Raw genomic sequence first — 24,658 nt, 5'->3', positions numbered from 1 at the left:
CAGCAAACCGGTCTACATGAAAAAAAAAATCATTTCTCAGAAAAAAGAAAATCAATCTAGTTGAGACCAGTGACTGAAGCAAACAGTGGATTTTCTTTTCAAGCGATCCTGTTAGTGTTGCACTGACAGATGTGCTGTTTCTGGCATTAGAGTGGTGTATCAGCTCAATGCTGTTCAACAGCTTGGTTACAGTGTTTCAAAAAGACAGGTCAAAGGCAACACACTAACCAACAGCCAGATGTCATGTGGACTGTACAGGAAATGCATGCTGTCAAGTGGCATCTGCCTAGTGCCCAAGTGAAAAATCCCACAACAAACAAGACATACTGTAAGTCTTTGTTATCTCATTCGTTTCATTCCATTTTAAATCTCACTTATTTCATTCTCTTTCAGTTTCTTCCAATATCAGCCTCCATTACAACAACCTATGTCTTCTAAAAAAAAATAATAAAAAATAAAAGAAGTTATCTCCAATGTAAGGATGAACTTTAGAACCATAGTGTGACAATCTTTTGTGAAAAAACTGACATAAGTTCTGCTGCTTTGTCTGCATATGATTGTAACATTGATATCATTATTATCCACTGAAATGATAGAACACCATAATCTAAATATTATCTTTTAATGCCCTGTTGGTATCAACATCTGACATATGTCAGTGTTTTGCAACCACTAAGAAAAGATCCACATGCACACAGTCCTACAACAGCACTGACACTGTGTGCACCAGTGAGTTTAACAGCAGCAGCATCAGGAACACAAACATGTCACATGTACTGCTAACATTCTTTTTATCAAACAGTAACTTCTAAATGCAGCATGTTTAATTAGAGAAAGCAGAAGCCAATTTACACATGTAACCCATAACTTTGATGTTTTTCATGAAGCAACATTATACCAGTCAGCTCATGAGGTTTAAGAGGAATAATAGAGACTTTAATGAATAGGCTGTTTCATCTTGCATAAAAAATCTTCTCTAACAAGTCTAGGTGAAAAAAAAAGATAGCTGTGTATTTGTCATCCTGTCATTTAAAACCCTGTCAGCCAAGTCTGGTTTCCTCCTTGATGAGAAATGTCAACATCTCAGTTCACACTACAATCAGAGCAATTGTCCATTTTCACACACTTGTTTCAACAAAAACACTGTACACAATAAATAATATTTCACAATTAACAAGTCAACGAACATGGGAGTGGTTAGTAAAGCAATGGTTGTTCATGGTCAATCGCACTTGAAGACGCCCAGGGTGGAAGAAGGAAGGTGAAGAGACTGGATACTGGCTGAAGAAGGGTGTGGAGAAAGGACGGCACTGGACACAGCGGTCCTGCACACACCCCTCACTGCATTTCCATCACCCCTGCACCATGCGTAGGCTGTCACACTTCCCACACGTCTTCGAGCCAAAAGCACCAAGAGCCAGAGAGAGCGAGGAGGGGGTAAGCACAAGGACAAGTGGGTGGGGAGGGGTCCCAACAGGACGGCAAGAAATGTAGTGAGTGAGCAGTTCGAGTCCCAGGAGCCTTCCTTCCATGTTCATGTGTCGTGAAGAATCTCCCACAAACAACTGGACAGAGCTGTGGAGGACTCACATGTGCTCATTGTCACGTAGCTCAGCTGTCGCTCACGGTGTTTGATCAGACTGCAAGATACACAAGTCTCAGGTGAATTGCATGGTCATTTGTATATTTGTTAGTATAGGTACTGATTCTGGATACATAATGGAAGAAATTTCACAACTCAAAATCAAAATTTGTGCTGAGGAAGATGGTGCGCAACCATCAAAATATCCCAGTAAGTTCAAGTTTGATTCTGAGTTGTGAAATTTCTTCTATCATTTATTCACCTTCCTCCTCCCCTTCTGATGGCAACTGAGTGATCATGTCAAAACCTGTCTGCAAAGATTCTGTATTATCAGTTCCATATCACTTAACCTGTTGCCTGCATTGAGACATGAGACTAACATCCCTTTAGTTGCACTGTTGTGCACTTACAGGTTGTAACTCTCATGTCCAATTTTCATCAGCAATTCATGGTTGACAGTTAAAGGGAAACGACTTACTTTGTTTTTCCGTCTTCTACAATGTTTGAAGATTGTTCACATCTCCTGAACTTGTATGGTCTGTATTGTATGACCAATAGGCAGTGGGAAATTGCAAGTCACTTGCAGACACTGTTGGTCAAAATGATGTCCAACAAAAGGTTTACAGCCTTTACAGTGGCTCAGCAAATACTGAAAGATGTGGACAGTGGGGAAGAAACTCTGTGTAGTGATGAGGGTGGTGTTTAAGGTGTGGATCTGGTGTATGATGACAACAGTCAAAAACCCACTTTGTAACACAGAGTCAAAGTAACAGTGATATAACTGGTCAGTCTACATCTGCAGCACACCAGGAGTAAAGTAACAGTGAACGTGAACCAGTTAACAGTACAAGCACTGTCACTCCACATGTGTAGCTTGAAAGGGGGGATGAGGAGGGTGGTGGTCAGTCACACTTGCCACCAGTGGGTGGAGGGAGGGGAGGGCACATAGCTTGGTGGCCCGGTTTCTGTTCTGTCTTTTCTCTGGTGTAACATTGGGCCACAGGCACCAAACCAAATTGCATTTGATTGGAAATCCTGGAATTAATTGTGATGCAGAGAATTTTTTTTTTAACCACTTGACCACTTGATATCATGGAAATTTTATTTGACTTGGATTTATAACAATAACAACAGTTACACAAAGGAATTATCATAACTTTATCACCTATTTAAAGTACAATGTTTGAGCAATCATCATGCAAAATTTCAACAATATATCTGTATCTGAGGAAGTAGTGTACATTTTTTTTTTTGCACTATGGCACACAGGAATGACAAAATTGTTAGGACGTTTGGCAGGCAAGGGGTTCACATTAGGCAGCAAGAAGATTGTTCATGTGTGCTCAAAACTTTTAAGTCTAGAGCATGTTTATGAAGCCACAGGGACTGAAAAAAGACTAAGATGGAAAAAACTGTGAACTATTCATCATTTGCAAGGTGGTTCAAATTTTGTTCTTTTACGAAGCTGTCATGTTATTCAAATCTGTCTGCTTCAGGAATAGTTGCAGTTAATCACACACTGCAAAATACTATTGCTTATCAATTTGTTTTCTGATTAAAAAATAAAATGGCACACATTTTCCCCTGCTTCCAGACTCTTCCCATCATTGGATACCATTTACTGAGCAATATCCTGAAGGAGGAACTCTTCCCATCACTGGATACCATTTAATGAGCAATATCCTGAAGGAGGCGTTGTGGCAGAATCAGAAGCTGAATTTCTTATCCAGCGTTCACTAGTGATCAGGATTTGAGGGCCTGTTTCAGCATGGTGTCATATCTATGGTAAGGCACTTTACTAAAAAAATTTTCCCTCACTCCACTTTGGTGTGAATTTGCACCCGACTCTGGCTGCGATAGGTTAAAATGGCGGAAGGAAAGGATTGGGCCGTCTTCCCATGCTGAGATCTAGACATAGTAAATAATTATGCACAGCCCCAATGGTTGTAAAAAGGCTTTGACCGTTCTTTTTTCTTTGTTTTTTGTTGTTGTTTTGTTTTTGTTTTTTTTAAACTACTGATGGAAATAATTGGCTTGTGGGATCTGCTGTACTTTCTGTCTGCTTCAGTGAAATATTTCTCTGACAACATGACTTCAACGTTAAGTTCCATCCATTCCTATCACTAAAATGATTCGCCTTACCTTCTTCCCAGTGCTGAATAGCGAGCAAGGTTCCTAAGGATTAAAGCAGCTGTCAGTCGTATGTGTTTGGTCACTGGGCCTTCTCTTGGATCCTGCACAACATCAGAGGCCAGTCATCATTTCATGCACTGCTGCGGATTTGTTTTAAAAAGCAAAACAGAGTGAAAGGATGAAGGACTTTTTATCTAATGTCCCATCACATATACTGGTGATTGCAGACATTTTGTTACAGTATTAATTTTCACGTTTGAATATCATCTAAAAGGTAGGAGAGGAGGGTGGATTTGAAAGGGGTATGAAAGGGTGAAATGAATGTGTGGTTATGTGTATGTCTTAACATGTATCCTTACTTCATAATATACTCTCAGTTTCAAACTTAAGTCCAATACAAAAAATATACCCATTTTTCTGATCTCACACACACACACACAAAACACACATATAATCCTTACACATACAAAGGTCAACAAACTCACAGCAAATTCCGGGAAGGGTGGTTTGATATGGAAGCGTTTGATAGCCTGCATGGCAGCATCGGGTGGATAGACAAGGGCAGGGGCCTGCTGGAGAGGGGTGGGGGGCTGTGGTGATGCTGCTGCTGCTGTCTGTGCTGCCTGGAACCGTCTCTGGCATCCTGCTCGCTGGGCCATCTCCGAACAGTGGTGATCCTGTTCACCAGTCGTAACATTCGCATCACAATCTATTCTGCACACAATTCCTTTCAGCACACTTTTGTTCATCGTTATCAAAAAAACATTGCAAAAACGGACCTAGTGTTTGTATGCTGAATGAAGACCTGTTTCAGGGAGATGGTTTCAAAATAATTGTCCAATTTCACATGTAAAACAGAAACTTCAAATTGCACAAAATGCTGTATAGCCTGAACCAGAGGGTCACTATGAATTGTATGATGAAATTGAGGACAACCATTTAAAAAATGAAAACTGATATTCTGTCAGGAAGTACTGGTGACAAAGTCACTAACACAGCACAATAGTCAATAGTGTATACATTTTATATAAAACTTTTTTAATCGTAGTGTAAATAAATTCTTCAGAGGTCAAATTCAAAGGGAAAGTTGATAGGTGTGTCAGAAAATTAAAATGTTTAAAAAAAAAAAAAAAAAAGACCGCAATGCCTCCCACTTTCTAAAGTAAAGAGTTATGAAAGAAAAGAATCAGCTAGACTTCCCTTACATGTATTACTTAACGCAACAAATATTTATTACAGACAATGGATTAATAAACATATTCCATGCTGTCAATACAAGGAAGAAGTTAATCTGTGGACAGTGATTCAGCATGGTAAAGTACTATATGAAAACAGTTTCTATATGATGGGTACACTGTTTAAGTGTATATTAATCCCGTTTGTCCTTTTTTTAATAGTTGCTATGGATACAACTATGTTATTTAATGTAACCCCACCAACCGGTTGTTCCCCATTGTACTGTGGCCCAAGGCCAATGTATATTAAACTTCCTGAGTTCTGAGTTCTCTCTGAATGAGAAACTACTAAACTGTCCAGCTATCCACTTAAAGTTAAAACCAGTTTCAACAGATCAAACCCACCTGCAAATGGGTGACAAGGGACCACCTCTTCCTCCGGAGTGGCTCACACCCATGCCACTGACACACCACCTCTGGCTGGGCCGGGACGTGGGTCTTGGTTGCATGAATGTACACCAGGCGAGCGCTGTCAAAACACCTGCCCATACACGCTTTCACAGTCAATTTTCTCATTAAGCCTGGAAGTCTCAGTGCATTAAATATTACGACAAATGTCACTTTTCAGTATATGGTAATGTCAAAGAGTGAACCAAAATGTACAGGCTACCAGCGGTGTCAAAACACCTGCCAACATACTCTGTTACTCATCACTTTTCTCAGTAAAACTAAAACTTCTATGCAAGTATCTGTGTATAAAATGTCAAGATAAATATATGGTATCACTTTTCTCAGTAGTTTTTACTTTTCTTAGAATTGGTGGAACCACAAGATTTGTCTGTCGCTAGAGTCAACTACAGTGAATGAATTATTTTGGAGCCAAGTTTGATTTTTTTTTTTTTAATTTTTTTTTTTTTAAATACAAATTACATTTTAATCATTTTTTCCAATGGAAAATAGTTGCTTCTTTAAGCAGGGGGGGGGGGGGGGGGGGGGGGGGAATGTGCAAAGTTTCTCAAATCTACTCTTCTTTTTTCACACATTATCATTTTTGACTAATTATCAATATGAACATAAATTATGTTGAACAACTAAGTTAGTGCAGAAATTTTTATTATTCATTTCACAAATATTAACATGCTGAACACAGGCATCCAAAGTCAAAAGACAACTGGATTGGAATCAAACTGTACTTTTACCATAAACCTATACAGTAAAACTACAAGTGTTATGTTGACTTGTACTGAAGGGAGTTATACTGTTACAGGCAACCAGTTTCTAACACTAACAGTAACAGCTCTTCACTTCCTTATTCAAAAGAATAGTCTGCCTTTTAAATCATACAACTGGGCTTCTTTCAGACTATATAACCACCAATACAGAAAATCTCCCTCTCTTACCCAAACAACATATAAAACTGCTACAAGCTCCACATTCACCAACTGCCTCAAGGCAAAATCACATAGTTTACTGTGCAATTAATTATTAATCCACTCCGGTGACGGCAAGTTTTGACCTCCTTCAAAAAAAAGTCACTCTTCTTAAAAGTTCTTTTCCTGTTTCACAATCATAATCATATGGGTTTCTTGGTTATGCCTACAAACTGTACAACTGCTGCAGTCACTTCCACTGTGTTCAGAAGAACCGATTTGATTCAACATATGCTGGGCACCACAGTGTTACACATAATGCTGGCTACAATAATCCCACATGTCATGGACCCAGACTGACTGAGCCCTTCTGGGAGTAAAGACTGCCACCATGTCCAATTCTTCTAACAGCATCTCTTGTGAATCTGCTGGCATCAGACTGACATGAACTGACCAAAGGCATAAAAGTGGCAAGGATCTTGAAACTGAAGTTACCATCACAGCAGAACATCAAAGACACATTCACAGAGTGCATGGCAATAATCCCCTGTCCTCCCAGTTTAACCACACTGACCAATTCTTCAATGCATGCGTTTACAGTTTTGAAAAATGGCCACATTAACACACTATACACATAGAGACACAGACAGACAGACACACATGCAGATAAAGAAGACTCACCTTCCACATCCAGCCCATTCACACATGTATTCCATGATGAGAGGCCTTGCAGGGACAGGAGGGGTCGGACTTTCAGGAACTTCATTCTTGCCCCCTTTACGTTTCTTGGACTTGGGTGGAGGTTTCTCTGCCTTGGGTTTTGGGGCAGCCTTCTTTTTGCTCCGCTTGTTGGCAGCCTCAGACTTAGGGATGGTACCCGCCAACACCAGCGGCACTTCAGGAAACACTGTCGAGCTGCAAGAGGAGGGGGAGGGGGATGGGGCACTGCTGGCAGAGGGCCTGGGGAAGAAGGGGGGACCCCCTTGGTTGGAATGCTTGTCACTACTGACAGAGTCTGCAAGGGAGGAGGCAAAGCTATCACAGCTGACGTCACTGTCGTGAGAACTGTTTGGAGAGAAGAGAGGCCGCACTCCTACCTCACCAGCTTTACCACAGTTCACCACCAGGCGACTGTCTGTGGAGTCCAGGCTGACCTCTTCCATGCTGGTCTGTTTGACCAGCACCTGCCCACCCGGCTTGCTGTGCTGCACAGTCACTGGGAGGGACTGGGCCACATGGTTCTCTTTGCTGGAGGACGACCCCAGGCTGTTTAGTCCATTCACATGCCACACACCCTGCTTTCTGTGAGAGTCCAACTCCATTTCCTCACCCTCTTTTCTCTCCACTTCACCAGCATGTGACATCTGAGAGTCCTGGTCAATGTCCATGGTCTGATTCATGTTCATTTTGATATCTCCGTTTTCCAGGTGATGGACGACCCCATTCATCTTGCCCATTTTCTCTGCCATGTTGTACAGCATTTCTTTGGACAGCTGACCCCCTTCCTTCCAGCTATTGTTGCCGTTGCCTTCCAGCAAGCCGTTGGGGACGTGGTCCTGGCTCTTCACTCCCTCCGTGGGTGAGGGAGGCAGATCGTTAGAGACTGAATCAGGAGATCCCAAACCCCCATTGACCTCACCTAGCCCGTTGCAGGTTTTCCTGGTGAGTACACCGACACTGCTGCTGCCATTGGTGTGTCCATTGTCTTTGACAGGGTGAGGATGAGATTCTGCACAGAGCCCGATGGGGTTGCTGCCTGCTCTGTGCACCTCCTGTCCTGACAGGATGGCTTGGGTGATGGACAGGGGGGGCTGCAATGCTGACACTGGCTGCGTGTGCGACAATGTGTGTGAGGATGACAAGCATGAGGGTAATGATGACGATACTGCAGCCGGATGAGGTACAATGGTGGATGAGGATGAACATGATGAGGGATGGTGTGGACCTTTACATAACGGGGGTCCAGCTGACCACTGTGGGTGACCAGTGGGAGCTGCAGGAATGGAGGGGCTGTGCCCTACAGTCATAGTTCTGCCTTCACTGTCTGCTGTTTGGGACGGAGTGTTGCACAAACTGGGATGACTACCACCACCACCACTTTGTACTGTCACAGTCTGGCACTCAGCGACACCAACACTGTCTCCAGAAACCACACAGTCTCTTGCTGCTTTGGCCTCTGCATGATCCGTGACACTGGACACACTCCCAGGCATGGCGGCCCTGTGACTAGTCAAGGCCGCCACAACAGAGGCTGGCTGGTGAGGGATGATTGTGCGATAGGGCATCATAGTTGACTGTGCCAAACCCCCTGCTGTGGTCTGCACCAAGGTTGTGGGCAAGGTGGTGGCACAGCCAGACATCTGTGTGGTGGTCATTTGGGGCAGCTGATACATGGGCAGCTGTATGACCACAGACTGTGAAGACTGGGACTGGATCCTAAGAGGCTGGCGCTGTCCCTGGATGGGCTGTATGTGCAGCTGCTGTACAGGCTGATGAAGGATCTGCTGGAGGCCAGGCTGACCCTGAATCACCACATGGTTCTGCTGCTGCTGCTGCTGCTGCACAATGATCTGTTGCTGACCAGACCGGAGGTGGACCTGCTGGGCAGGGTTGCCCTGCAGCATGACCTGTTGGGCAGATAGTTGCATGGTGGGCTGTGGGCCAGACATTTTCTGTTGGAGGTGGGGGGCCTGCCCTCCCTGCTGCTGCACTATCATCTGATGGCCCTGCTGCTGCATGTGCACAACAGGCTGTGTTGGGTGCACCACCTGTGACTGACTCCCATGGGGCTGAACCTGGGAGGAATTGTGCTGTGGCGGAGTCTGGACTTCCTGTGGCAGAGATGGATTCTGTAGTGGCTGAGTTTGGACCTCCTGTGACACACACTGATTCTGCTCTGGCTGTCCCTGCACTACCTGGGATAGACTCAGCGAAGGCAGGGTCTGAGTTACTTGTGGCTGGGCTTGCATCAGCTGTGATCGATTCTGAACCATGGGTGTTGTTTGGACCCCCTGTGACTGAATCTGATGAGGAAGCTGCTGTTCACTTGCTGACAGGACATGAGGTTTCAGCAGTGACTGTGGCTGAATGTTTAAGTCTGGTGTGTGCTGCTGTTGTGCTGTTTGTGACCCTTGCACCATTTGGTTCTGTGACTGGCCATTCTGTTGTTGCTGTGCCACTGGAAACTGACCAGTGACCTGCTGCTGCTGCTGTTGTACCAATTGTGATGAAACAACCATTTTCTGCTGCTGCCCTATCTGCAGCGGAACACCTGGTTGCTGTTGCTGTGCCAACTGAGATGGTATACCTGGTTGATGTTGCTGTGCCAACTGAGATGATATACCTGGTTGCTGTTGCTGTGCCAAATGAGATGGAACACCTGGCTGCTGCTGTTGTGCCAAGTGAGATGGTATACCTGGTTGCTGTGCCAATTGAGATGGCATACCTGGTTGTTGTGCCAAAAGAGATGGCATACCTGATTGCTGTGCCAAGTGAGATGTAACGCCAGGAAGCTTTTGCAGTCCCAGGTGAGATGACAGACTTGCTGGCTGTGCCAAGTGTGGTGCAACTCCAGGCTGCTGTTGCTGCACCAACTGAGATGGAACACCTGATTGCTGTTGTTGTGCCGAGTGATGATACTGACCAGATGGTTGATTCTGTGCCTCTTCAGGTACAGTGGCTTGTACATGTGGCAGGTGAGTGACCTTTGTTTGCTGATGGGCAGACTGTGACAAAGCAAGCTGCTGCTGCGATGGCACACCTGCTGAAGGAAGAACCTTGGGCAGTTGCTGGGTGGTATGATGAAGCCGTTGTTGTGTAACAGAGGCAGGAGCAGCTTGCTGAACCATGGCTGACTGCTGCTGTTCGTGCTGAGCCACCGGCTTATGTGCAGGTGTCTGTACCTGCTGGTGAACCAAGGCAGGATAAACAGCCTGTTGCTGCAGCTGGAGTTGTTGCTGCTGAGCAACAGATGGGTGAACTGTTTGCTGCTGGACTGATGGCAACTCTTTCACATGCTGCTGCTGTGAGGCTGACATGGCATGACGGACATGCTGATGGTGGTTTTGGTGTGGGCTGGTCATGGCTGGTGGATCCACTGGATGCTGAGGCTTTACCTGCTGAGGAAAGGACACTACCTGTAACCTGGTCTGATGCTGATCCAGGGGAGGCTGAGGGCAGTTGGACTGAAGGACAGGGGACTGCTCTGTGCAGAAAGGAACAGCGGAATTAGACTGAGATTCTTGTGAAGATGGGTTCTCGGAGGGGTTGACCTGACGCACCATATTCTGACAGACCTTTTTGGCCAGGAGACTTTTGATGAAACCTGTATCATTCCCCTGATCACCCACACCAAGAGACACTTTGCCTGGCCCAGGCACATCTCCTTGCAGAGCTTGATGGATTGTGGGGAACTGCTGACCGGGGGAGGTGGTGGTGGAGGCAGAGGACACTGTGCTCAGAGGGGCCGACACAGACAGAGAGGTGGAAATACCACTGCTGCTGTGGGCCAAGGCAGCAGGAAGTGCAGTGCCGGTCTTCATCAGAGGGGAGGAAGAGGACTGGATCAGGATCTGCTGCCCCATGCCACCAGGCTGCAACACGCTGGCTGCCGTCTGGGGAGCACCCGCCACCTGAAGCTGTTGGTGCGATGACATCAGGGTGGAATGCGCTGGGGTGGAGGCCGGGTCTGCCGGGTGGGGACTGGTACCTCCCGGACCTGGACCTGGTCCTGATGGCTGTGCCGGTGAGGCGGCAGCTAGCGCCCGCTTCTTTGCACCTCCCCCTGCCTTGGGAGTTGAACCCTGACCCTTGCCCCCATGAGGTCGGGCGGAGGGCGGGGCCCCGGCACCAGTGGTACCTGCATAATGCACAAGGGGGTGTGGTAAGGGTGGCGTCTGGGGTGGCTCCATTAGACGCTGCCGCAGGGTGGGGGTGTAAGTGTGCGGACGGGCTACCGAGGGGTCTGAGTTTAACTGCCAGTTAGCAGGCCCAGGGCCCCGCAGGGAGGAGTTGACAGGCACACTACACGCAGAGGGTTTATAAACTGAAAATACACAAGGAAAACAAAACACCAGTGCAAGGACCAACAACATCAAACCAGTGGTTTACAACACTCTAGCATGGCTACACAAGACAACATTTATGGGTTACATGAGCAATGTGCCACAGTCTGCTCTTATCCCACAAGTCCTTCAATCATGCTATTATCAATTGTCAGTATCACCTGTGTCTGATATCAAGCAAAATGTCACTTGCACTTGAAAAATTACTGCCTAATTACAAAAGTTCTATGATTTTTTCAAAATCCACATTCTATTTCATTTAAATTTTACCTGATGAGTAGCATGGAATACAGAGAATCGTTACAAAACTTGCCTGTCAATAGCAAGCTAAAAGTGAATATTATCAGCTGCTTTAATCTTTAAAAGAAGAATCAACTGCTTCTTGAACAGCCTGAATCTGCAGCTTATACAGAATCTTTATTTCATTTCATTTTCTTTTTTTTAGCATGTGACTAAAATGGTCACTGAGAGCCCAAACTGGTCACTTGGTGGCAAATTACCCTAAAAAACATTTGAAATAGGAATTTGCTTTACTGACTTGAAATAAAATGTTCTCTTCACCTTCAAAGATCCATAACTGATACTGAAAACATTGTAAAGTGTGGCACACTGCTACTGGCATATTACAGTTCTTTCCAAAACAACAAAAAACAAAAATAGGGTGAAAATAAAATTGGATTTCTGTCTGTTCTCGTCTCATACCAATGAACCAGTTATGACAGATGCAGGTCTGACTGGTTTCAAAGCCAAAGTCAAACAAAATAAACAGCAAAAGAAATGATATTCTACTCATTTCATTCCATGTTATGTCAAAAACTCCTGCTCTTCCACTGTTCTCTTCCTTTTCAAGCTTCCAACTGGCCACCTCGCATGATCTGACGAGCTGAACAAGGGGAGGACAGGCAGAGAAAAAGTTGTGCTATCAAAAGGAAATTTTATCAACATATCCTAAAACATATCTGACAAACGCAGAGAGGGGAGGGGGAAAAAGGGAAGACATCTGCTCATATTTGGAGTATGCAAAAAGTGAATAATAAATCAGAGTTTACTACGAAAGAAAGCTGTGACAAGTGGGATCTATTGGGCTCAGTATGTCCAGAACACTGAGAGGCGTGATGTGAATGAGGTTCATTTGCAAAGATGATACAACCTGGAGCTTGTTCTCAAACTAACATGAGTCGGATGCCTTCAGAATGATTCAGTTCCCTCAGTAAGAGACTGAACCTCTTTGTGGCAAAGCTCACAGAAATTTCCTTGAATGCATGAGACAGGGACTTCCAGTACTGTAGTAGTCTTGACCATGACGGGTGTCAAATGCCTCTCATCACCAACATAACCTGACGGGAAAAAGGTTAAAGCATCAGGCATTCAGTCTGAGAGTCCTAGGGTCCTGGGATCAAATCCCAATCGCAACACCTGGTGGGTAAAGAGTGCAGATATTCTGACCTCCCAGGTTAACATGTGTGCAGACCAGCTAAAGCCTGAACACCCTTCATATGTATATGTATGCAGAAGATCAAATACGCACATTAAAGGTTCTGTAATCCATCTCAAAGTTTGGTGGGTTATGGAAACAAGAACATACCGGCATGCACCCCACCCTGAAAATGGGAGTATGACTACCTACACGGTGGGTTAAAACGGTCATACACATAAAAGCCCACTTGTGTATACATGCTAGTGAATGTGGAAGTCACAGCCCGCTAATGAAGATGACAAACATAACCTTTGATCTGTTTCCCTTCAAAACGCCAGCTGTTTCAAAAGAAGAATCTGTGTGCACTAAAAAAAAAAAGAGAAGAAGTCTGCCTCCACAGTAAAGGTTTGTCTTTCTGAAAGGAATAGTCTGCTGGTAAGGTGATACAATCTGGAGAACAAACTGTCCAAGAAAAGGCAGATCTGTCACAAAAGAATAAGATCTGGAGGAAGAACTGGAGAGGATGGTCTTAAGTGACTGACGAGATGTCTGCAATGGGGTAATTTCAAAACTGAGCGTTTCCCAACCCAATGTATGGAATGGGAAAACAGATGTCTCCACTGCCATGCCATGTAAGTATATATCTTGTGTCTGGCATTGTTCCAGGGAAACACGGTCCAACTCACAGAAGGATGGAGCAGAATATGATTTTCCTGTGTAGGCTCTAATGATGCTTCCTGATCAGCACCTGCTCATCAACAGGCACACACTGGGTGCTTGTCATGGAGCAGGTAACTAACCTTGTCACATATACTGATGGATCAACACTGTGCCACTTATGAAATCAGTAGATCACCGACTCAACTGTTTTCATGTGAATGAGGTACCTTACCTCAGTGCAATTTCTAACCCTGAATGAAGAAATACCATTAAAAGAAAAGAAAATTCTAAAGTCTAAGAGAAACACACACACACACACACAAAAAAAGTGAAAGAAATTCTTTAAGATGACGACAACGGCAAATGTAATGTGTAAAAATGGTCTATCTTCTAAGCCATGCAAACATTACAGCACAAAAAAGTCTGGGGTAGTGCACAAGGAATCATAAACTGAGAAAGGTACTGCCTATGAGCAAACATGGCTAAAATAAAATAAAAAGCAGAAAGTCAAAGTGCAAAGGTCACAGACATGCACACAGTGTTGTGAGCACCTATTTTTCCTGCATGGTGTGTTCTGATCATTTAACTTTTCATTCCTCTGCAATAAAAGCAGCCTGCTGATCTGTCAAACACAGTTTGGTATGCATTTAAAAACAGACTGCAATATAATATTCATATTCTGAAAATCCAAAGTGTATGTTATTAAAAAAACCAAACAACAACACACACACACAAGGACTTCATGACAAGCTGTAAACTGTTTTAATAACAGTGGATAAAGCCATGATCATCAGTCCATGCTGCAAATAATGCACATACAATCTTCATAAAAGCTGCACAAGCAAACGTCTAAAAGGCAGTCTGAAGGTGGGAGCCCACATCTGAAAATGGAGTGGTCAGGTGGCTGAAATTAAAGGGTGCTGTCTGCTATTCAAGGATATCTTGCATACATAAAATAATGGATACTCATAATTTGAAAACAATAAACAAGAACCCCAAAGAACCTCAACCATTATCATGGTTACAATGATCTTGTATCTGGCCATAATCCTTTGGTTTCCATTTTTTCATTCAAGCATGAGTGTGACAGTGCAATGAAAGCTGGCTGACTGTAATAAATTAGAAAGTGTAATATTTGGAAACTGTAGTTAACACTCATAGCTGCTGTAAAACTCCACCACCATTACATTTTCTGACCATGATCATAAGAACCTTAAATATATCAGACCAAATCATTTAACTCAAAATTAATGGACAAATTTCAAAATGTACATTCATAATAACAAATATAAACAAGACAAAATGGATCATGTAAACAAAGAAATAAAAGAATAACAAGAAAGGAAATATTCGATCATCATGTCCAGGAGTCAGTTTTTTGTTTTTTGGTTTTTTTTGTTGTTTTTTTTTAAATGTCCTTTCATCTGTATCCCTTCCCTATCTTCAACGCTTGACAGAGACCCACACACACTGTACCAAAACAAGGTCATTATATAGACTTGTAACTTTCTCACATGAGCCAAAATTGCAGCACAAAACCATACAGATCAAACCACAAAACCCGGAAAATAATTAGTGAGAAATTAAAGAACTCATCATACACAAATGGTGAATACCATGAAACTACCAAAAAATATATACCTGTAAGTCTAAGTCAAAACAGATGACAGGCTGTGCTGAGTAGCATGCTGAACACACCACAATGCGGAAATAACAACTTACAAAAGTGAGAGAGAAGTGGAGCCATGGATCTGCCAGTTTTGGGTCAAAACAAGTGTTTATGCAAGCACTGAGCCATGGGTATGTGGAGACACCTCAGAAAGCTGACACCCACCCACACACATAAATATGCTTGCAAACGGACGCACGTATTATCTTTCGTACAAACACACATGCATGGTCTCTCTCTCTCTGTCTGCCCCTCTCTCTCACATACATGCAGACACACTGTCCGTCCATCTGTCTCACACACACACCTCTGACAGCCAAGACACAAAACCAACCTTTATCTGAACCAGCCAGAATGGCAAAGGGTTTCGGTTTGGCTCGTTTGGACAAGCCTTTCAATACTGTTTCCTTCGGTCCCTCCCCTTTGTCCACTTCCGAGATTTTGGCTTGCGGAATGGCAGACCTGCAAGAACAAAAAACCCACATTAGAATTTTTGTTTCAATTTCCTTTCACATTAAAAAGTAGGATGCTCGCCATATTTTACTGGATTCTGATTCTAAAGCACATACTTCAGGTTCCTCACAATTTCAGATTTTAACAATACGCAAGGCGCAGCATACTATTATGATGTACAGAAAAGTGAAAAACAAGTCAGGCATTCATGGGTTGATTACTTTCCCTGCTGTGGCCATATCCGTACCTTCAACCAAAGCTGATGTTGAGTCCCAGACATCATCATCATAACTCTTTCTCAAGTTGTGTCATCTTCTCGCTTGTCTGCTCTGTTGATCTCAGATTTCTTGAAAATTTCCTTTCCCTGATTCCCTGAGTATGATGTCTGTGTAAATGTGAGTTATTTGTGAGCTGTTTTTATTCTGATATGTGGAAAGTTTCATTTGTTTTCAATGCCATGAACATCACACTTCCAGGTTTGGAGGTCAATCTCGATACAATCCCAATTCATGACAGTATTTCAATAGATTTTATCCATACATTAGGTGCATTGTATCATAAAATGCATGGGTCAGCACTGAAGGAAAAAAAAGTGTTGCTTTACAGTCTGTAAAATACTGTATATAAAAAAAAAGACCATGCACACACACACAGAGCATTGTTCCACAGATGATAACAAAGAAGTGTCACTCACTTGACAATGTTGACTAGGTCGGCGGCAGTGAGAGTGTCAGCAATCCCAAACTTACAGCAGAACTGCTGGTACTCCGCAAATAAATCATGTTGTTTTGTGCAGCTTCCCTTCTTGGTCTCATAGGTCCCTTGTAACCTGCAATAATGCAGCAAACTGTTTTGTTAGCTTCATTCTTCTGACTCATTCACCTAATTCCCCTTTCTCTCATCCACAGAACTGCAAAATGTCCACTGGATGGTAAGATACAGACACTTTGTTTTTGAGACAAGTTATGCAACATTATCTGTCTGCTTGGATAATCCGTCATCACAATTATGTTTTATGGTGAACAAGAGAAGAAAAAAAAAAAGACTGCAGAAAACCTGACCATATGTAATAGGGTAGGTATGGGTAAATGTGAACAGCGTGTAATTGTGAACAATTCGTGTAACGCCCCACTTCAAAGCGTTCTTGACGGTTGCATTTTACAATTTAACGCCTGCTTCGACGTTTTCCTAATACCTTAATGAATATCCATTTCAAAGAACCAGTCAAACATCAGCTATTTCTGCTATTTGCACAATGTTCCTTCTCTTCACACACCACTGCCGACCAAGACAACAAATGTACTCTCAAAATCCTAAAATCACGAGAAGCAAGTTGTAGGACTTGAACTTTGACACAGTTTAAAATAGTTTTATTTGATCGGATATGTTGAATGCGCATTACCAGTGCTGGGAGAATTTAAGAAAGCATATTGGTGACAGATCAGAACGTCAGTTTTGACAGGAATCTGCAAAATATTGTCCTTTGCAATTAGACCATAGGATATTTTGATGTGAGTCTATTTGCAAACGATGATGTACAGTTACTAAGCACTCTCAAAAGAGTATGTTTGCATGCGGTGTGGGGTGTGTGTGTTTATATGTCTGTTTGTGTGTTTATGTGCATGTGTGATCAAAACCAATAATACAACTGTCTAGTGGGATGTTCCAATAATATGTTATGTCTAACAAGTTAAAGACCTGCCTCTGTTATAATTGTCTACATGTACCTAAAGCCATCATTTGTAATTATACTCGCCCGTTCACATTTACCCTCAGGCACCCCTGCTATTTCAAACGTCGACAAAACATTGAAACACCTGAGCAGACGAACTTTTCCTGGTGCAACCAGTCGGAGAAAGCCTTCAAAAACAAAAGAACTACACCTGACTGTCATACGACATATTATCTTTACAGTACACATGTTGAGCTGGTCGCTTCGACTGGATCGTTCACAATTACCCATACCTACCCTACTGTTCATGAAAATAACAAAATAAAATCATGTTTTTCTATGACAGAAACCATCTATAAAACATTGAAATATGCTGGTTCTCCCCAAATTAGGCAGTTACACTTCACTCTATTCTGTGGGCCTGAAAAACCCATTTTCGTCTTTTAAAAAATAATTTGAAATCATTTTCTGTTAGATTAACTCAAGATTTTGTGGATTTTTTCTCAAATTCTACATTGTCAACAATCCTAAAGCCCTCTTGGCCAAGACTGTGGGTATAATGTGGGCAAGACACTCTCCAATAATAAAAAAAAAAATTAAAAAAAATATTTAAAAAAAGCCCGGTAAAATCTGAATAAAAAAAAAAAAAAAAAAAAAAAAAAATCGAGCCCAGATGGTTGGGACAGCAGTAGCCTCCTCTGCTGCTCATGAATCAAAGTCAGACAAGATTATCACAGACATATGCATGGTAATTGTTTTTGTATATATTATTGTCTCAGTTGTTTTGTTATATATAAAAAAAAACCCAAAGAAAACCCATACATCTTGCAAAAAGCAACTCCTGTCCCAACTCTGTGGGTTCCACAGATCAACATTCTTATAAACAAAAATTATGAACACAATATTATGCACTGCTTACTTAGCCCCTCTTTTTAAACTCAGTCTCAAGTGCATCTGTCATTTTTGACACCTTGTTTCTTTCATAAAGCCAGCCTTGAGTCTGTATGCTTTCCCCCAAAAAAACAATTTGGGTCCCACAGACCCATGGCATACCAACAATGGAACACTGCAATTTTATGTTGCGTATGGGTCTGATAAACCCACTGTGTACAGACAGGGTGTGACTGGGTCTGACAGACCCACAATGCAAGATTAAATGGGCAAGTAACAAAGTATGGGGAAGGTTAAATGGAACAGGTGAGTCAACTGACCAGTTGGCAGCAGTGGTCTCCAAATCAGATCTGGCCTGGTCAGTGGCTGACATGTGTGGTGATGGGGGCACTGGAAACCCTGAAAAACAAAACTCAGGTTTGCACTGGAAACCCTGAAAAACAAAACTCAGGTTTTGTCGGGCAACACAGAAAGAATGAACACACACAAAAAAAGCAGAAAGACAACATAAAATCCCACAAACAACACACTCTGCACCTATAAGGCCATCCCACTCTCAAGCCTTCAAAGCCCGGCAATTACCAAAATACTTATATTCTGGAACAATCAAGACTGCACTGTCTGATCTTGACTTGCAAGCATCACAAGAACAATAAATCTTCCATTTTCTCCCCTAGTCTATCATTTGAATTTAAAAGATAAATAAATAAAAGTTAGGCAAGTACTGGAATATCAGACTGTAAACAATAAAGTCTGTTTTGTCTGAACTGTACTTAAATGCATCATGAGAACAATTTATTTTCCATTTTCCTTCCACTACAGTTTTGTTGTTTTTAAGTGCCAAGGGTAATACTAACAAACACATGCGCACACAGAATACAAACTGTTCATTACTTTCCAAGAAGGGATAGAAAAACTAAGTAATGTGACAACAACAAAAAAGGCCTGGATCACAAGAACTGCATCAATTTTCTTGCACAACCCTACAATTTATCATGGTCTTTTTAATGACAAGGATGGTACAAAGAACACACTCAAGCACACACAAAATACAAACTGTTCACATTACTTTCCCAGGTAGGACATAGACTATGTGATTTCCTGACATGACAAAAAACCCAAACCAAAACAGCCTGCACATTTTCCTAGCACAAAGTCATGCCAGAAGAGAAGAGAGGAAAACAGCACATACCAGGTGCCGTGCCAGGGGCCATGGACTGGATGACAGTGCGTGAGGGTGGAGGGAAGGAGGAGGAAGGGGTGGCGTTGGGGTCAGCAGGAGGGACGTACTCCACTACCTTGATGCCAATCAGCGAGTTGGGTCCGTACGACTGGGCCTCCACAGTGATCAGGTTCACCAGCATGTCTGAAACATCACCTTCCGTTGTCATTATCCATCTTACTATTATTAAAAACAAAATCAATCAATCAATAAACTTAACAACAACAAAAACCATACGAAGTCTACAGTGTTGAGGAAGGGTAGGGGTAGATGAGAAAAAAATGAAAACATTATTTTACATCTTTATCATGACACCACGGCAATAGTTCTTCTACACAGTGAACCATGGCACTAAGATAATTATTCCCTTCATTTTTGTGAAGTTCAGAAAATACCTTACTCTCAGAAATACTCAACTTACTTGCCATTCAAAGAAAAAACAAAGACACTGTCATCATATACCCCCAATTTGTTTCTTATCCCCTATTTCGAGCAGCTTGATAAAATAATTACTAAGCTAACAGTGGTAGAACTTCAACACACATCAATTTGAAGTCAAGAGCATTTCCAGGACAAGTCCAGACATACATGCACCCTATGATGGGCTCACTAACCATGACCACTCCCACAGTTTGTTTTCATTTTGTTTAACTCTTAGCAGTGTGTTCCATCTTTCCTGTGTGCCACTGTAATTTTTGTCTATTCATATATTGTTGCCCTTGCCAAAAGGATAGTACTATCAATGGCAATAATATAGTGTCAGTGTCAGTAACCACATCTATGTTCAGCAGGCAGGTAACACCAACCACCACAGAACAAAAACACCTGTTAGCTACTGACCGACAGCCTGTTTGACGTTGGCGATCATGGTGGTGGTGGTCTCCCCTAGCTCCGACAACTGGTAGAGGGCCTCCAGTGTGTGGACAATCAGCTGGATGTCGTGCACTGTCAACAGCTGCACGATGCGCGAGTATGTCTCCCCTTCCAGGCTCTCACTCAGCACTGTTTCGTTCCGTTCCAGCTGACACAGCTTGCTCAGCATCTCCAGGGCTGATAACAAATCAAACAGGTTAAATGTCCAATCACTTTTTCAACCACTGGGTCCAGGGCTCGGCATAAGCAGGCCTGGGTCCAAATCCTCTCCTTCCACCATTTTAATCTTCCCTGACCAAAGTCAGATACCCACTCACACTTGAGTGGAGTGAGGAAAATCGGAGTTAAGGACAAGGACAGAACACCATGCCAAAGGGGGGCCCTGAGCACTGGATGAAGTCAAATGCCTAACTGATTCTGCTACGGCGAATCCTAGGTCAAACATGCAGAATGCTTTATTATTTCCAATAGGAGATGTTCGTTTATGGTGAAAAGCACATCAACAATGCTCAAGAATCAGTCTCTGTTAAAATAAAGGTTCAGAAGACGCCTTAGCAAGAGTTGGTTGGGCACTGGACTTCTGATCAGTGTTCACCAGCTGCCCTGTATGAATACATAAAAGGCAAACTGCTAAACTGACTTAACCTCACACTCAATAAATGCAGGTTAGCATTTGCTGCACTAACAGACATGGAAACATCAAATCGCAATTACATCAGTTTTGGTTTCTATACTAGTATGCTTAACTTAAAATGTACAAACATCAGTTTGCGGCTTATACACTATCCACCATGATTACTGACAGGTAACTGTGGTCTCTTTTTCCAGCTAAAACAAAATTGTGTTTTTCTATGCCAAATTCATTTTTAGTGTGCAAAATTCTTATTCAAATAAAAGTTTCTTCTTTCAGGCAGATCCATAGTTTGATCTATTACGACCCAGTTAAACCTATGAACACTACTTTCAAAACAAATAACCTTTTGTCTGACAAACATGCAAATGCACAAAAATTAGTCAGTGATGTTGCACTTTTTCAAACTATTACCTTCAGTCTGATATACACAAATATGCACAAAAATAGTCAACGATGTTGCTTTTTTTCAACCTATCGATGTCTAAACAAAACAAAACTACGTTTTTCCAAGACCTAACTGTAGTAACTATAAAACAAACCATCCCCTCACCTCGGACAATGACAAATTTGTCCTGCTCCACCAGAGATTTCTTGACGAGGTTCAGGATCAACTGTGTGGCTGTCGTCTCCACAGGCTGAAGCACCATCTGTTGGAACCGTTAGAAGACACACTGGTTTCACCCACCCTCACTGTCATACCTATGCCATACTTTGGTTTTTCATGCACCTGGCTGTCTTACCTATGCCGTCCTTTTTACGCCACCTCGCTGTCTTACATATGACATCCTTTCTTTTCCATCTCGCTGTCTTACCTATGCCATATTATGTTTCCATCTCGCTGTCTTACCTATGCCATATTATGTTTCCATCTCGTTGTCTTACCTAAGCCATACTTTTTTTTTTATGCACCTCACTGTCTTACCTATGCCATACTTTTTCTTCATCTCATTGTCTTACCTATGCCATGCTTTTTTTCCCACCAGCCATACTTTTTTCCCACCTCGCTGTCTAATCCATGCCATACTTTTTTCCCACCTCGCTGTCTAATCCATGCCATACTTTTTTCCCACCTCATTGTCTAATCCTCGCTGTCTAATCCATGCCATACTTTCTTCCCACCTCGCTGTCTAATCCATGCCATACTTTTTTCCCACCTCGCTGTCTAATCCTCGCTGTCTAATACATGCCATACTTTTTTCCCACCTCGCTGTCTAATCCATGCCATACTTTTTTCCCACCTCGCTGTCTAATCCTCGCTGTCTAATACATGCCATACTTTTTTCCCACCTCGCTGTCTAATCCATGCCATACTTTTTTCCCACCTCGCTGTCTAATCCTCGCTGTCTAATGCATGCCATACTTTATTTTCCACCTTGCTATCTATTCCATGCCATGCTTTTTTCCCACCTCGCTATCTAATCCATGCCATGCTTTATTTTCCACCTCGCTATCTAATCCATGCCATGCTTTTTTTCCCACCTCGCTATCTAATCCATGCCATGCTTTATTTTCCACCTCGCTATCTAATCCATGCCATGCTTTTTTTCCCACCTCGCTATCTAATCCATGCCATACTTTATTTCCCACCTTGCTATCTAATCCATGTCATACTTTGTTTCCCACCTTGCTATCTAATCCATGCCATACTTTATTTTCCACCTGTCCTCGCTGTCTAATCCATGCCATACTTTATTTTCCACCTGTCATCGCTGTCTCACCTCGGCTATACTTTTTTTATGCACCTCACTGTCTTACCTATGCCATCCCCACCATGCCTGCCAGCTGTCTCTACCTATGCTATACTTTTTTCCCACCTCACCGTCTTACCTATGCTATACTTTTTCCATACCAAACTCAAAAGTCAAGCTGAATTTTTTATTTAATTGTCTACTACACCACTGACAAAAGAGATCGACAATTATCCAGGTATCCATGTTCAATTTCTCACATTATTTATTTGTTTGTTCCTGAACACAGCTCTTCGTATTGGTCAATGTTTTTTCATTTATCAGATTTCAAAACCTTCTTCAGACCCTAAAGGGCAAAACATATTTTTCCAAACTTTTCCTACTCTGCAAATGGTTTGCTCATTTTCCAAAAACTTTTCCAGACTTCATGACTTCGAGTACAAACATGTTATGCTGTCTGTAAGAACGTCCACTATGAAGACCAAGCTAATAAGCCAAATTCTCAAACCAAACCAATGTTACTGAACTGCATGTGTTCAGGATCTGATGAGTGGGGTGACTTTACAAGAAGCAGAGGCCACGAATGCATGTTTTTTCTCCACACATATAGTATCTAGACCTCTGAAAGTTTCTACTGGATAACAAGCAATAAAAATGTCCATTTACAGAACTGTCAGTTTCCATTTGTCAGACTAACTAATGTTTTTCATTTCAAATACAAAAATACTGAATAAACATATTGAAATGGATATCACTACATATTGTTCGCTTGTAGATTAAGTTTTAAAGAGACAGAGAAAGAGAGAGAGAGACAGAGAGAGACAGAGACAGAGAGAGACTGACAGTCAGAATAATGGAAAATAGACAAATATATTCACTTACCTGAGCTGCCAGATTTCCCAGTGTATCAAGTGCAAGCTGACGGAGACTGCCGTAAGAACTATGTACACACAGCATCAAAAACCTGCAACAAAATTTAAACAATGTGATAAGAAACTCTAGGGAGAGCTGGACAGTACAAGGACTTCAGAGAAGAAGCCCCCCCTCAGACAAGTGTTTCAGCCCCTCCTTACAGGTCACGACTCCTGGATGCCCTAGTATTGCCCCCCCCCCCCCCCCCCCCCAGTCTACCCCCACCCCTGTTTTAGATGTTACAGCTGTTCGTAGACAGACTTTATTGCCTTATGCAGAGAGGAACTCTAATTCCTTATGCAAACCTGATTCTTTTTTTTTCTTTTTTTTTTTTCTTTTTTTTTAAACAAATATGGATTCACAAATGAAAAAGGTATTTTCATGCACCATGAAACACGGTCAAAAAAATGTGTCTGACGGAAAAGCTTTAACTGGGGATTTATTTCTCATATCCATATTGAATGAAAAGCAGTTTGAAACAATCCAACAAAATCAGATGAAGCTTATGTGTCAGAGAATGCCAGTTACAAAGGATCATGTTTTTTTTTTAAAAACAAAAAATATCTAAAATTGCCACATGATCATTTATTTAATTTTTGTAACTTTTTTCTTTAAACAAAGCTTGGGGTGTGCATGCCCACTTAATAAGACACTCACTCTTACACAAAGACAGAAATGCACACCTGCATGAGCAAGCAGAGACAAAGTATGTCCACACAGAAACCAGTAGATCCTTGATACCTAACATACACACCACACATAACCATGCACCACATAACCTCCCTTCCCCATATTCCCCTCATTTCCATGGCCCTCCACAAACACACTTTTCTCCCCAGCACAGACAGACAGTGCAAGTGTACCAGTCAACTCATATGTACCTGAAGACCAGTGAACTGCAGGCCAGAAGCTGCTGGTTGACATCTTCAAATGACAGGTTGCGTATCAGCATTGCCAGCTGACAACAAACATTGGAGACAGATGAGATGCTTACCTATTCCAAAAGCACAAAATGCTTCCCTGTTCCAAAGCATAAGATCATTTTAGAATTCTTAACAACTGCTATAAAAAGAAGGCTTAAACGCATCAGCTGATCTAAAATGTAAGCATTCCTCACCATCACAAACATGTATTTTGTCAAACCTTTTTCCTTTACTGTGTGCTATAGGTTTCAATGTAAGAACACAGCAGTTCGCACTATTTTTTTAGGGTCCAACAATTTTTTGTCAAATTCATCAAAAGTT

At 42.4% G+C, this 24,658-nt stretch overlaps 1 protein-coding gene across 1 annotated transcript in view; it reads right to left on the bottom strand.

The window, feature by feature from the left end:
* Positions 1–934: 934 nt before the first annotated feature.
* LOC143282674 (uncharacterized) overlaps positions 935–24,658 on the bottom strand; it is a 44,509-nt gene continuing 20,785 nt past the window's right edge. Inside the window, exons 9-21 of the mRNA XM_076588343.1 lie at positions 24,296–24,372; positions 23,385–23,466; positions 21,365–21,461; positions 20,148–20,357; positions 19,278–19,451; positions 18,406–18,484; positions 16,217–16,351; positions 15,404–15,531; positions 6,942–11,304; positions 5,296–5,431; positions 4,201–4,392; positions 3,725–3,816; positions 935–1,640 (exon numbers count right to left, since the gene is read on the bottom strand). Coding sequence (XP_076444458.1) covers positions 1,535–1,640; positions 3,725–3,816; positions 4,201–4,392; positions 5,296–5,431; positions 6,942–11,304; positions 15,404–15,531; positions 16,217–16,351; positions 18,406–18,484; positions 19,278–19,451; positions 20,148–20,357; positions 21,365–21,461; positions 23,385–23,466; positions 24,296–24,372 — 5,871 coding nt within the window. The 3' untranslated portion in view covers positions 935–1,534. The remainder of the gene's footprint in view (positions 1,641–3,724; positions 3,817–4,200; positions 4,393–5,295; positions 5,432–6,941; positions 11,305–15,403; positions 15,532–16,216; positions 16,352–18,405; positions 18,485–19,277; positions 19,452–20,147; positions 20,358–21,364; positions 21,462–23,384; positions 23,467–24,295; positions 24,373–24,658) is intronic.

Source organism: Babylonia areolata, chromosome 6 (assembly GCF_041734735.1).
Source record: "Babylonia areolata isolate BAREFJ2019XMU chromosome 6, ASM4173473v1, whole genome shotgun sequence".
NCBI classification, from domain to species: domain Eukaryota; kingdom Metazoa; phylum Mollusca; class Gastropoda; order Neogastropoda; family Buccinidae; genus Babylonia; species Babylonia areolata.
This window is presented reverse-complemented; position numbering and strand designations above follow the sequence as displayed.